Source organism: Miscanthus floridulus, chromosome 1 (assembly GCF_019320115.1).
Source record: "Miscanthus floridulus cultivar M001 chromosome 1, ASM1932011v1, whole genome shotgun sequence".
Classification (NCBI taxonomy): domain Eukaryota; kingdom Viridiplantae; phylum Streptophyta; class Magnoliopsida; order Poales; family Poaceae; genus Miscanthus; species Miscanthus floridulus.
Window position 1 is genome coordinate 72,872,238 of NC_089580.1, and position 14,039 is coordinate 72,886,276.

Consider the following 14,039-nt stretch of genomic DNA (forward strand, 5'->3'; position numbering starts at 1 on the left):
GCGAGGTGGAGCTGGCTCAAAGGTGTCGGGCGAGGCGGAACCAAACTCCTATCATTTGGGTAAGGAACATAGCGGCGCCCTTGTCCGTCCAGAAGTTTTTAACGTTTGATAGTTATTGGTTCCACCTCCTAGGGTACCCTGGTGTTATGTCCCTGACAGTAGCCCTCGAGCCCTCGAGCGATTCGAACAGAATCATCCAGGGGGTGTTTTCAATTTCGTCAGAGTTAATTTGCCAGAGGGCGCGCGCGAGCGCACCCAATGGGTGTAGCCCCTGAGCCCCTGGGTGATTTGGACAGAATCATCTGAGGGTTGTATCAGACCCTTCACGGGTAAGGCTGAAGAACTTGGTTTTTTATTGATGGGATATTTTTAAGGGAATCATGGTATTCTGTTTGTGGGAATTTAGCTCAGTGTCGGCCTGACTAGGTCCTGACTACGGATCAAGGCCCTGGTGACGCTTGCGTCCTTGAGTTCTAGTTTCTCATGGGCTCATCCTTTGTTGGGGCGGCCATTGAGTTGGTTGGGCTGACCCCGGTCTTTCTAGGCCTAGATGGACCAGAGAAGTATTTTTTCTGGCCCACGTTCCCTCTATTGGAGAAGAGTCCGATTGCCCGGGGAGGTGAACCATTTGGCGTGATCTTGGTGGGAGCGGATAGGGATTGTGGGTGCGTGTCCCGTGACATGACATGGCGGTGCACGTGGCTGGCCTAAGGATCGAGGTGGACGGTTGCCCTTCTCGCATCCGTCGCCACTATAAAACCACGGGGTTCGCCCCCAGGGTTCCGTACTTCGTTTCCTCACCTTCGCATCCGCAGCTTTCGCCGCCAATCACCCTAGCTTCCCACACCAAGACTGCTGCTGCCGTTAGGTTCACATCCACATTTACCATCACCATTGAGCTCGCGTCTGCGCCGCCACCCTCGTTGAGCTCACACCCACCTTCCTCCCGGCGTTTTGATGGAGCTGTGGGGCAGATCCGGCATTACTCCTCGGCGTTTGGAGGGCCTCGTCCATCATGGCCTCCTCCACCTGCTGTCCACCATCGAGGAGTGGCTGCTGCCCGGTGATGAGAGTGAGCCGACGCTGCCTGAAGGGTACATCGTGTCTTTTGCCATCTTTCATGAGCGGGGATTTGCCGTACCCGTGCATAGATTTCTTTGGGGGTTGTTGGATTATTACCAAGTTGAGTTGTAGCATCTCAGCCCCAATGGTGTCCAACATATGGCGGTGTTTGTTGCCCTGTGTGAGGGTTTCCTAGGGATCGATCCCCACTTCGATTTGTGGCGGCACTTTTTCACCGTCAGTTTATCGAAGAGGAAGATTGGGGGGAAGGATGTGAATGTGCCGATGGGATGTGCCAGCATTCATCTACACCCCACCCGGTCAAGGGACTACCCGCTGATGCGTCTGTCAACTTCCAATAAGGGGTGGCACTCACAGTTGTTTTACGTCAGGGATGACCTGAGTGCCACATTGCCAAAGTACTCTGGGCGCCTCATCGACGAGGCCCCAAAGTCATGGCAGTGGGGCTGTCTGACTCCGGGGAAGAAACACCTTGCTGACCTTCTTGCCGCCATTCATGCTCTAAAGGTCTAGGGCATGAAGGGGTCGGGGATCATTGGTGCCTACCATGTGAGGAGGGTGGCACCGCTAATGGCACGTGTGCTTCCCTTGTACCTGATGGTTCCTAGAGAGTCGTTCAAAGGAACAGTGCTCGTTGATGAGGCGCTTGCTCCTTCTGAGGTGGCGCAGTGTATCAAAGAGATGATGGAGCCTTCAAAGGACATCACCGGCTCCGCCCTCGAACATGTGTATCCGGTGCCAGGGCATCCCCCAATGCGACCGGAACCCGAGTTTTTTGAATTTGTAAGCTTTCCTTTTCCATGCCCTCCTTTTCAATTGAATTTCTGATCCTTTAATACCAACCTTGGGATGGCAGGACCAGTCGAGGAGGCTAACCTTCAAGGACTGCCTGGTCCCATTACCGAAGGATCGGGTCATGGCGGCAGCGAATCACGTCATGGCCGAGTGGGAAAAGAGGGCAAGGGAGCAGGAGAAAGCTGAGAAGCAGCGGAAGCAAGAAGCACGAGATCGAGGAGAGGATGTAAGCAGTGATGACGATGACGATGACAACGATGATGATGTCGATGAGGTTGCTGCCGATGTGGATTGGGGCATCCTGGAGGATGAGGGCCTGCTGACCAGTGCCCCTTCATCCGTGCAGGAGCCTCCCTCGTCCTGCGCGGAGGGAAGCAAGTCCGCAAGGTCGGCGGTGGTTGGAGCCAAAGAGTCTGCCGCTTCGCGTGGGGTGCCGATAGAGGATCGATGGGTGGCTGGATCCGAGGAGGCCCCCGAGGTGCTAATGGAGGAGGGCGGTCCTGTTGCCGCATCCCATGAGAGGACAGAGGTGGGTGGATCTGCCACCCAGCCCGAGTTATTGACCGAGAGGGGTGGCTCTGCAACCGCGCCCTTAGAGATGAGGGAGATGAGCTCCCCTGCCTAGGAGCAAGGGGTAGGTTCGAAGCGGTCCCGTCCTGATGAGTTGGGGTAGGGGTCTAGGGGTTCGTCCCCAAAGCGCTCTCGCCAGCCAAAGGCGTCGGGGTAAGCCATTGACTCCCCTGTCTTTCTTTCATTTTGTTTTTTCTATTTTGACTTTATGCCTTTTTCTTTTGTGTAGACTCTTGCGGCCGGGCCGCCCTCTAGGGACGGTGCCCAAGAAGAGCCTTGCTTGTCAGGCGGGATGGGCGGCATCGCTCGATGTTGCTCCTGTTTTAGGCAGGAGTGGCGACAATGCTACGGCTGTGTTGGTCAACTCAACGGTGGCCGTGGCAGCGCCTACGCCTTTGGTGGCCACTGAGCAAGCGGGATCTTCTGCGGTGGGTGCGGCACCACCAGCCGAGGGTCGCGTATCGCCGGTGGAGGTGGTCGTGACCGCACCAAGCCAGGATCAGCCGGGCGTAGCCACGGTGGTGCTCGAGGGCGTAGGGCAGTCCGTGCCACCAGGGCCCCCGGTGGGGGAGCCGAACGCAGCCACGGTGGTGTCTGAGGGCGTGGTGCAGTCCGTGCCGTTGGGGGCCCAGGCGGATCCACCCGTGGCGCTCGAAGCGGCCTAGATGGAGGAGGATCTAGTCAGAGGGTCTTCGAGCATCGTGGCGGTGGTGTGGAGGACCAGGAGGGAGTCGCCCTCAGCCCCTTTGTGCTCACACCCACCTTCCTCCGGCGTTTTGATGGAGCTGTGGGGCAGATCCGGCATTACTCCTCGGCGTTTGGAGGGCCTCGTCCATCATGGCCTCCTCCACCTGCTGTCCACCATCGAGGAGTGGCTGCTGCCCGGTGATGAGAGTGAGCCGACGCTGCCTGAAGGGTACATCGTGTCTTTTGCCATCTTTCATGAGCGGGGATTTGCCGTACCCGTGCATAGATTTCTTTGGGGGTTGTTGGATTATTACCAAGTTGAGTTGTAGCATCTCAGCCCCAATGGTGTCCAACATATGGCGGTGTTTTGTTGCCCTGTGTGAGGGTTTCCTAGGGATCGATCCCCACTTCGATTTGTGGCGGCACTTTTTCACCGTCAGTTTATCGAAGAGGAAGATTGGGGGGGAAGGATGTGAATGTGCCGATGGGATGTGCCAGCATTCATCTACACCCCACCCGGTCAAGGGACTACCCGCTGATGCGTCTGTCAACTTCCAATAAGGGGTGGCACTCACAGTTGTTTTACGTCAGGGATGACCTGAGTGCCACATTGCCAAAGTACTCTGGGCGCCTCATCGACGAGGCCCCAAAGTCATGGCAGTGGGGCTGTCTGACTCCGGGGAAGAAACACCTTGCTGACCTTCTTGCCGCCATTCATGCTCTAAAGGTCTAGGGCATGAAGGGGTCGGGGATCATTGGTGCCTACCATGTGAGGAGGGTGGCACCGCTAATGGCACGTGTGCTTCCCTTGTACCTGATGGTTCCTAGAGAGTCGTTCAAAGGAACAGTGCTCGTTGATGAGGCGCTTGCTCCTTCTGAGGTGGCGCAGTGTATCAAAGAGATGATGGAGCCTTCAAAGGACATCACCGGCTCCGCCCTCGAACATGTGTATCCGGTGCCAGGGCATCCCCCAATGCGACCGGAACCCGAGTTTTTTGAATTTGTAAGCTTTCCTTTTCCATGCCCTCCTTTTCAATTGAATTTCTGATCCTTTAATACCAACCTTGGGATGGCAGGACCAGTCGAGGAGGCTAACCTTCAAGGACTGCCTGGTCCCATTACCGAAGGATCGGGTCATGGCGGCAGCGAATCACGTCATGGCCGAGTGGGAAAAGAGGGCAAGGGAGCAGGAGAAAGCTGAGAAGCAGCGGAAGCAAGAAGCACGAGATCGAGGAGAGGATGTAAGCAGTGATGACGATGACGATGACAACGATGATGATGTCGATGAGGTTGCTGCCGATGTGGATTGGGGCATCCTGGAGGATGAGGGCCTGCTGACCAGTGCCCCTTCATCCGTGCAGGAGCCTCCCTCGTCCTGCGCGGAGGGAAGCAAGTCCGCAAGGTCGGCGGTGGTTGGAGCCAAAGAGTCTGCCGCTTCGCGTGGGGTGCCGATAGAGGATCGATGGGTGGCTGGATCCGAGGAGGCCCCCGAGGTGCTAATGGAGGAGGGCGGTCCTGTTGCCGCATCCCATGAGAGGACAGAGGTGGGTGGATCTGCCACCCAGCCCGAGTTATTGACCGAGAGGGGTGGCTCTGCAACCGCGCCCTTAGAGATGAGGGAGATGAGCTCCCCTGCCTAGGAGCAAGGGGTAGGTTCGAAGCGGTCCCGTCCTGATGAGTTGGGGTAGGGGTCTAGGGGTTCGTCCCCAAAGCGCTCTCGCCAGCCAAAGGCGTCGGGGTAAGCCATTGACTCCCCTGTCTTTCTTTCATTTTGTTTTTTCTATTTTGACTTTATGCCTTTTTCTTTTGTGTAGACTCTTGCGGCCGGGCCGCCCTCTAGGGACGGTGCCCAAGAAGAGCCTTGCTTGTCAGGCGGGATGGGCGGCATCGCTCGATGTTGCTCCTGTTTTAGGCAGGAGTGGCGACAATGCTACGGCTGTGTTGGTCAACTCAACGGTGGCCGTGGCAGCGCCTACGCCTTTGGTGGCCACTGAGCAAGCGGGATCTTCTGCGGTGGGTGCGGCACCACCAGCCGAGGGTCGCGTATCGCCGGTGGAGGTGGTCGTGACCGCACCAAGCCAGGATCAGCCGGGCGTAGCCACGGTGGTGCTCGAGGGCGTAGGGCAGTCCGTGCCACCAGGGCCCCCGGTGGGGGAGCCGAACGCAGCCACGGTGGTGTCTGAGGGCGTGGTGCAGTCCGTGCCGTTGGGGGCCCAGGCGGATCCACCCGTGGCGCTCGAAGCGGCCTAGATGGAGGAGGATCTAGTCAGAGGGTCTTCGAGCATCGTGGCGGTGGTGTGGAGGACCAGGAGGGAGTCGCCCTCAGCCCCTTTGTTGGGAGGCAGCCGCTCCCCTGTGCGGGGCGAGCCGCTGCTTTAGTGGATGGCCACTCAGGACCTAACATCGACCCTTTTCACGCTCGACAACCATGCCGAGAGCATGGAGCGGGAGAGTCTCGACTTTGGGCTTTCGACTATGATGAATGCCCTGGACCAGGTCAGAGGGGCCCTGCGTGAAATTGTCGTTCCTACTAGCCAGGTATCTGCTCGTTCTTCCTCGTTTTCCTCCTTCTTCAAGTACTTTTGTGTTTTCGTATTTTTGATACCGGTCTTCTTTTCAGATCATTGTTGCTCGCAGTCGGAGCAAATCCTAGTTCCTCCATGAACAGAAGGTGGAATGGGATCACCTTGCTAAGGAGGCCCGGCTGCGAGGAGATGTGGGCGTGTAGCTTGCTACCGCCCAGCAGCGGGAGGCCTAGGCACATCAGGATGCAGAGGAGGAGATCGCTAGGCTCTAAAAGGAGCGAGATGAGTTGTTACAGAAGAACGCCACGGCTAGTGAGTAGGCCAGTGAGCTCCTAGTGGAGCTACAGACAGAGCGGGGCCTCAAGCTGAAGGCCAAGGAGAGATCCGCGATGTTGCAGGAGAAGGCGAACTAGGATGTCATGGTGGTCGATTGGGCCATCTGAGAGCATGACAAAGCGTGTCGGGAGGCCGAGGCACGCTGGATGGATCTTGGAGTTGAGGTGGTCCGACGGCGGGATGCCGAAGAAGTTTATGCCGATTTGCGTGCCGATCTTGCTGAGGTGCGGGGGCTTCTCCAAGCTGAAGGTGATGAGTATGATCACCTATCCTCCGCCGTTCTAGCAATCTACGACAACCAGTAGGTGGCACAAGAGGAGGAGACCAGCTCGCTTACGGCCCGTGCCGCTAGTATCACGGCTCGGGTGGGCCAGCTTGAGGAGAGTGCTTTTCACGCCGGGATCACCTAAGCCTTCACCATTGCCCATTCTCATTACGAGAAGGAGATCAACCTAGAGGTGATGAGCAAATGTTTCCCGCCTACTTATGAGGAGATGAGCTGGACGTGATTGACAAGGTGGTGGCTCCTCTTGCGAAGAACCTGGTGGATAATCTAAAAGAAATGGTTCTCCCTTCGCGAAAGTAGTTAGTCGAATAAATTTGAACAACACTTATATGTAATATGTGAACAAGTGTCGGTACTTTCATGTCTGGAAGCAGTTTTGTGATTTTGCTTCATAATTTCATTTTGTTTTATTTCACCTTCTTCCCTTTTTGCAATCACAAAGAGTGTTTATTCGATTCGACCCTTCCCTTTGTCTAAGGCCGCAGGGCTAGTGGTGCTTTTAGGGAAAAAAATTGGGTTGTGCTACTTGAGCAAAACATACCGTAGTCGTCTGGTCATTTGGTTTTTTATGGTCTTACCAATCTGTTCCCCTGAACCTTGTCGCTAGTCTTGATGCGAGGAGGGAGTCTGATGTAATGATTGTTTCGAAAAAAGGAAGGGAGGTAGCCATACCTTTACCAGCCCCCGAGTGAGATCCGACCCTTGCATCCGCTGGGGTCGGGTGTTACTAGAGACCGGAGCGTTCAAATGGAATCCCATTCCATGGTTTTGTGACAGGGTCGGCAAAGTCCTCGGATGGCGTTCCACTATTCTCCGCCCTGCCTTCCAACAGAATTCCCCAAATGGGGACTTTATGGGCTCGGCAAGGGGGGGCCTTCGAACCTCTGTCCCTGTATCGAGCGGCTCGAGCCCCCAAGCCTTGTTAGGGTTTGATAGGGGTCGGCCATAATTTGCGTGTTACCCCGTCCTCGACTTTCGCAATCAGAGGGGCCGAGTAGACAACACTTGCCTCGGTGGCTCGAGTGTTGTGCTCAATGAGCTCGCTAACGGGTATGTTCATGTGGAATCCGGGTCCATAATTTGCTGATGGGGTCGAAAGAGACTTCTGGTGGTATTCCACAACTTCTTAACCTGCCTCTCGGCAGATGCCTGAGCCATTCGATAGGCTCAGGTGGCCCGATGGCCTCTCCTCGATGGAGATTCTATGGGTTTGGCTCGGGGTTAGAATCGAACGAGAAAAGGTTGAGACGTCCTTGTCTGCTTCTGAGCGGGGTTGGGTAGGGCCACTGGGGCTCGTCTCAGTTATTTCTCCCTGGCTCTGTTTGGCATGAGGTAGCCTCGAGCCCTTCGCGGGACAGCCTTCGAACCTTGGCCTGCTGCCACCCATATTGAATGAGGTGACTGTCGTTTCATGACATGACACGAAGCGTTGGGATGCAATGTTTGAATGTATAATTTAATCGAAATGAAGGCGGGGGTTGGTAATGTTACCTTGGTGGTATGAGCCATGGGAAGCTCCTACCAGATGTGTCCAAGCCAGGTTCGGGTCCAATGTTTTTGATGAGGCCGGCGTAACCTATGTAAGTATCGCTACTTTTGTTTTTGCGATTGTTTTTTAAGCGATTTGCCAGCTTCCCCTGAAGGGGGGCTCTGTAGGTGGACCCCTCCAAACTCCTTTTGGGAAGGCGGGAGCCAAGGCTAGTAATGTGAGGAACTGTGAACACGATTATGCTGGTGAACAAAAAACACCATAGCCGTCGGGGCGTAGTGTTTGTTGGTTTGCCCAGTTGTATTCACATTTTGTTCCCATATGTCGTGCTTCTGGTTTTTCAAATGTAAGGAGGGGTCAGGCTAAGAGGGTGTTTTAGACAAACAGGCACCCTTGGCAGCCCTCGAGCGATGTCTGTGCCTCTATCGTTGCTGGGGTCGGAAGCTCGGCAAAGAATTCAACACTCAAGGTAAATAAACAGGGGTGCTTATCTTTGAGTCGGTCGTTCGTTCATTGGTTTGCCTAGGCCGCCCAATTGACCCAGGAGGCCCATTGGGCTTTCCATAGAAGAAGGTTCCATCATTGGGTTGTCCCCTGGTCCTGCTAGGCAGCGTCCCGTCGACCAGAGCGCGTCCCATCATTTCCAGCGCGTCCCCTTAGATTTCTGTCAGCATTGATTTCGCATTTGTATTGAATAGGGGAAGGCAGAGAGTTTTTCGTCCGAACCTTTTGCCTTTCCTTAGTTGCTAATCCCCCTCTTTAAATAGGAGGGGGAGGGAAGAGTTCTCGCCCCACCTCCCCACCAGCCTCTGAGCCACCACCTCTTCTCCTTTCTTTTCTCTGAATGCATTGGCTCCTAAGTGAGAGAGGGTAATGTCAGGGAGAGAAGAACTCACAAGTCCACCCATGATTCTAGAGCACGATGTCGAGTTGGAGGTCATCCAACATAGATGAGATGGCGTGGTTCGCCTATGCTGAGGAGGGGTCACCGCTACCGAAGGAGAAAAGGCGCTGGAGGCGATGATCGTTGTTGATTTCGTCGCCATTGGTTGCGGCCTTCCTTCGGTGGGAGGTGCTTTGTGCCATGACGCCGTTGTTAGGGTTGCGGCTGATGATGATGGTGTAGTCCCTGGGCTTCTCGGCAGAGGCGCCATTGTCAAGGTTGCGGCTGATGATGATGGCGTAATCCCTAGGCACCTTGGGGTTGAGGCACCACAGTCGCCGGCATGGTGCTTATTTTTGCAGATGATGGGGCTTCCGAAGATCCAGTGAAGCGGTGGGACATTGCCGATGGAGAGCATGGTGCAGTGGCCGTAGTAGACGAACTAGTCCATGTACATGTGCGGTCGTCGCCGATGGAGAGCTTGGCGCGGCGGCCACAGTAGATGAACTGGTCAGTGCACATGCCCAGACATTGCCGATGGAGAGCCTTGTGCGGCAACCGCGGTAGTACTCATAGTAAAGCTAAGCAGAGACTGTAATTAAATAAGTTTGGGGGAGCCCCCAGGTGAACAGTCCTTTGGATTTTTAGGAGTACACTAGTCCTTTGTGTGATAAAATCATTTTGTAAGTGGTGAATTTGTGCAATAATGAACAAGTTTTCATGTTCTGTTATGGAAAATATTAACAGTTTTTCAGTTCCCTCTTTTTGTGAAGAGGTTTTGATGCCTTCCCATGGCCCAAGTTGCAAAGGACTAGGAATGCGGGTGAATTAGTTCTGATTATGCTGGTGAGCAAAGAGGTTGTAGCCGCTAGGGCATGGGTCTCCCGCAGTCCTACCGGTTGTACTCAGAACTTACTCCCAAAATCTTAGTTTTTTGGACTTGTTATGAAAAGAACCAAACAACTTTAGATGAAGACTTGCAAAGACAACACAGGAAGTGTTTGCAAAATGTGCTCGTATTATTTGTATCAGCCCCCAAGTGAGGTCCGACCCCTAGCAATTTGCAGGGGTTGGATGTCACTAAAGATCGGGGATTTTGTAAGGACAAAGACTGATAAGAAAAAACATGCGTTTATTTAAGGGTAAAAACGATGTAGCTGCTCAATGTTTCAGGCGTTGGTGAAGACCTCACCATCGATGGTTTTCAACCTATAAGCGCCTGGGCGGAGTATTTCCACGATGATGTATGGCCCCTCCTAGGGCGGGGAGAGCTTGTGGCGGTCCTTGTTGCTTTGGACGAGGCGGAGGATAAGGTCCTCGACGTTGAAGGCTCGTCCCCGCACTCATCAGCTGTGGTACCATCACAACGCTTGCTGATACTTGGCCAAATGGAGGAGGGCAATGTCATAGGCTTCGTCTAGCTGGTCCATGGCGTCTTGGTGGGATGCCTCGGCCCCCTGTTCATAGTATGCTCTGATTCTTGGTGCTCCATAGTCAAGGTCTGTTGGGAGAATAGCCTTAGATCTGTAGACCATGAAGATGGGTGTGTAGCCGGTGGCCCAGCTATGGGTTGTCCTTAGGCTCTAGAGTACCATCAGGAGCTCAGTGAGCCAGCGCGTGCTGAACTTGTTCAATCGGTTGAAGATCCTGGGCTTAAGACCTTGAGGAGCATGCCGTTTGTGCGCTCGACCTGCCTGTTCGTCTGGGGGTGCATGACAGCCACCTAATCAATCCAGATGTGTTGTTCATTGCAGAGTCAAATGAATTTCCTACCTGTGAACTGCGTGCCATTGTCTGTGATGATGGAGTTCAGTACTCCAAAGCGATGAATGATGTCGAGGAAGAATAGCACAGCTTGCTCGGATTTGATTGTGGAGATTGGTCGAGCTTTAATCCATTTTGTGAACTTGTCTATGGTGACAAGCAGGTGGGTGAAGCCCCTGGGTGCCTTTTTGAGTGGCCCAACCAGGTCGAGCCCCCAGACTGCGAAGGGCCATGTGATGGGGATCATCTAGAGCGCCTGGGCTAGAAGGTGAATCTGCCGAGCATAGTACTGACACCCTTCGTAGGTGCATACAATTTGCTCAGCGTCGATTACTGCGGTGGGCCAGTAGAAGCCCTGTCAGAATGCATTTCCAACCAAGGTCCTCGGCGCTACATGGTGACCGCAGACTCCACCGTGGATATCGCTCAGCAGAAGTTTTCCTTGTTCGCTAGGGATACAGAGCTATAGGATCCCGGTATGGCTCTGTTTGCAGAGTTCGCCTTCTACAAGAACAAAGGACTTGGCGCGACGTGCGAGCTGTTGGGCTTCTATCTTGTCCACTGGTAATGTGTTGTGGAGGAGGTAGTCGAGGTAAAGCATTCTCCAGTTGTTGGGAGGGTCGGACTCTGTTGCTAAGTCCTCTTCAAGCTCCATGACCTCAGGGTCGGGCGAAGTAGCCGGTGGGTTGGCCCCCAGGGCTGGATCAGATGGGCCTTCATTGGCTTGTTCTGATCCCTTATAGCGCACCGAGGGCTTGTGTTGATTGCTGGCGAAGACACCCACCGGAACTGGCTCTCGGCCAGACGCTACCTTTACGAGTGCGTCGGCCGCTTCGTTGAGGCTCCTTGGGATGTGATTGAGCTCGAGGCCATTGAATCTGTCCTCCAGTCATCGGACTTCTTGGCAATATGCCGCCATCTTGGTGTCGTGGTAGTTTGACTCCTTCATAACCTGATCGACGACTAGCTAGGAGTCGCCCCTAACATCGAGGCATCGGATGCCTAGCTCGATAGCGATTCATAGGCCGTTGATGAGTGCTTCGTATTCTATGATATTGTTTGATGAGGGGAAATAGAGCCAAACCATGTATCTCATGTGGACCCCAAGGGGTGATACAAAGACTAGTCCTACGCCGATGCCCTTTTTCATCAGCGATCTGTCAAAGTACATCATCAAGTACTCTTGATCGACGACTGCTGGTGGCATCTAGACTTCGGTCCACTCTGCGATGAAGTCGGCCAGCACCTGGGATTTGATCACTGTTTGGGAGGCATAAGTAATGCCCTGATCCATCAGCTCGAGCGCCCACTTTACGGTTCTTCTTGTAGCGTCCTGGCTATGGACGACCTTGTAGAGGGGGAAAGACGTCACGACTGTCACAGGGTGTGACTCAAAGTAGTGGCGTAGCTTTCTTTTAGTGATGAGGATGGTGTAAAGGAGTTTCTAGATTTGGGAGTAGCAGATTTTGGAGTCGGATAACACCTCGCTGATGAAATATATAGGGCGCTGCACCTTGAAGGCGTGCCCCTCTTCTTCCTGCTCTACCACCAAGGCGGCGCTAACCACTTGCATGGTGGCCGCTATGTATAGGAGGAGGGATTCTATGTTGTTTGGAGGGACCAGGACCGGGAGTTTAGTTAGAAATTGCTTAACCATGTCAAGCGCTTCCTAGGCCTTGGCTGTCCACTCGAAGCGGTCGAACTTCTTCAGGAGTCGATAAAGGGAGAGTCCTCGTTCACTGAGGCACGAAATAAATCGGTTGAGAGCGGCAAGGCACCCTGTGATCCATTGAATCCCCCTTTATGTTTTGGATCGGGCCCATCCTTGTGATGGCTGAGATCTTCTCTAGGTTGGCTTCGATGCCGCGCTTGGAGACAATGTAGCTGAGCAGCATGCCCCTCGAGACCCCGAAAACACATTTTTTGGGATTGAGTTTGATGCCGTTTGCCCGGAGTTTTGAAAAGGTTTGTTCAAGGTCGGCGACAAGGTGATCAGCCCATTTGGACTTTACTACGATGTTGTCGACGTAGGCCTCAATGGTCCACCCAATGAGGTCCCCGAAGCAGTTGAGCATACAGCGCTGGTAAGTTGCCCCTGCGTTCTTTAGACTAAACGGCATTGAAATGTAGCAGAACGATCCGAAGGGGGTGATAAAAGATGTCGTGAGCTGATCGGACTCTTTCATTGCAATCTGGTGGTAGCCGAAGTATGCATCAAGGAAGCAGAGGGTCTCGCACCCCGAGGTGAAATTGACTATTTGGTATATTCGTGGCAAAGGAAATGGATCCTTTAGACACACCTTGTTGAGGCCTGTGTAATCGACACACATTCTCCATTTTTTGCTCTTTTTCGCACAAGAATAGGATTTGCTAACCACTCTGGGTGGTATACTTCCCTGATGAACCCAGCAGCCAACTGTTTTGCTATCTCTTCACCGATGGCTCTATGTTTTTCCTCGTCGAAGCGGCACAGGCGTTGCTTCACCGGCTTGGAGCCTAGGAGGATTTTCAGGGTATGCTTGGTGACCTCCCTCGGGATGCCTGGCATATCCGAGGGTTTCTACGCAAAGATGTCTTTGTTATCGTGGAGGAAGTCGACGAGCGTGGTTTCCTATTCGGAGGAGAGTGCGGTCCCGAAGTGAACTTTTTTGCCCTAGGAGCTGATGGGGTCCATGAGGACCTTCTTGGGCCCTTCCACCGATTCGAACGACCCAAATGACTTCTTTGCATCGGGTGCTTCTTTAATGACCTTCTCCCTGAGGGTGGCGAGCTCTTCGGAGGCGATGACTGCTGTGGCATGACCACAGCATTTGACTTCACACTCATAAGCGCGACAGAAGGAGATGCTGATGGTGATGACCCCACGGGGGCCCGACATCTTCAGCTTAAGGTAAGTATAGTTAGGGACGGCCATGAACTTCGCGTAGCATGGACGTCCAAGGATGGCGTGGAAGGTTCCGGGGAACCCTACCACATCAAAGGTAAGGGTCTCAGTCCTATAATTGGATCGATCCCCGAAAGTGACGGGTAGATCGATCTACCCTAGTGGCACGGCCTATCTACCAGGTACGACGCCGTGGAAGGGTGCTTGGATGGGGTAGAGGTTCGTTCGGTCGATGCCCATCTCGTCAAGTGTCTTGGCATACATGATGTTGAGGCCACTGCCTCCGTCCATCAGTACTTTTGTGAGCCGCTTTGGGCCGACGATCAGGTCGACGACAAGCGGGTACCTTCCTGGGTGTGGGACGACATCCGGATGGTCGGTCCGGTCGAAGGTTATGGCGGATTCTAACCACCGGAGGAAGGCAGGCATGGTCAGTTCGGCCGTATAGACCTCGTGGCGTGCGACCTTCTAGCGGTGCTTGGAGTCGTAGGCTGCTGATCCTCCGAAGATCATGAGGGCGCCGTTCAGCGTTGGGAAGGCGTCGTCCTTCTCTTCGGCGTCATTGGTGGGGGTAGGTTCCTTCCCCTGCTCCTCCTTATTGAGGCCCCAGACAAGTATTTGTGCATGAGGCCGCAATCCTTGTATAGATGCTTGGCCAGGAAAGCATGGTTTGGGCATGGCCTCTTGAGCATTTTCTCAAAGTGGTTCGGAGCGCCCTCCGTGGGCTTCTGGCCACC

General features: G+C 54.1%; 1 protein-coding gene across 1 annotated transcript; it reads right to left on the reverse strand.

Moving 5' to 3' along the window:
- Positions 1 to 13,071: 13,071 nt before the first annotated feature.
- Positions 13,072 to 13,593, reverse strand: LOC136458595 (uncharacterized). The gene is made up of 2 exons (XM_066458539.1): positions 13,482 to 13,593; positions 13,072 to 13,385 (listed from the first exon to the last, which is right to left on the reverse strand). The coding sequence occupies exons 1-2, from the start codon at positions 13,591 to 13,593 to the stop codon at positions 13,072 to 13,074; spliced, it is 426 nt and encodes a 141-aa protein (XP_066314636.1).
- Positions 13,594 to 14,039: the final 446 nt, after the last annotated feature.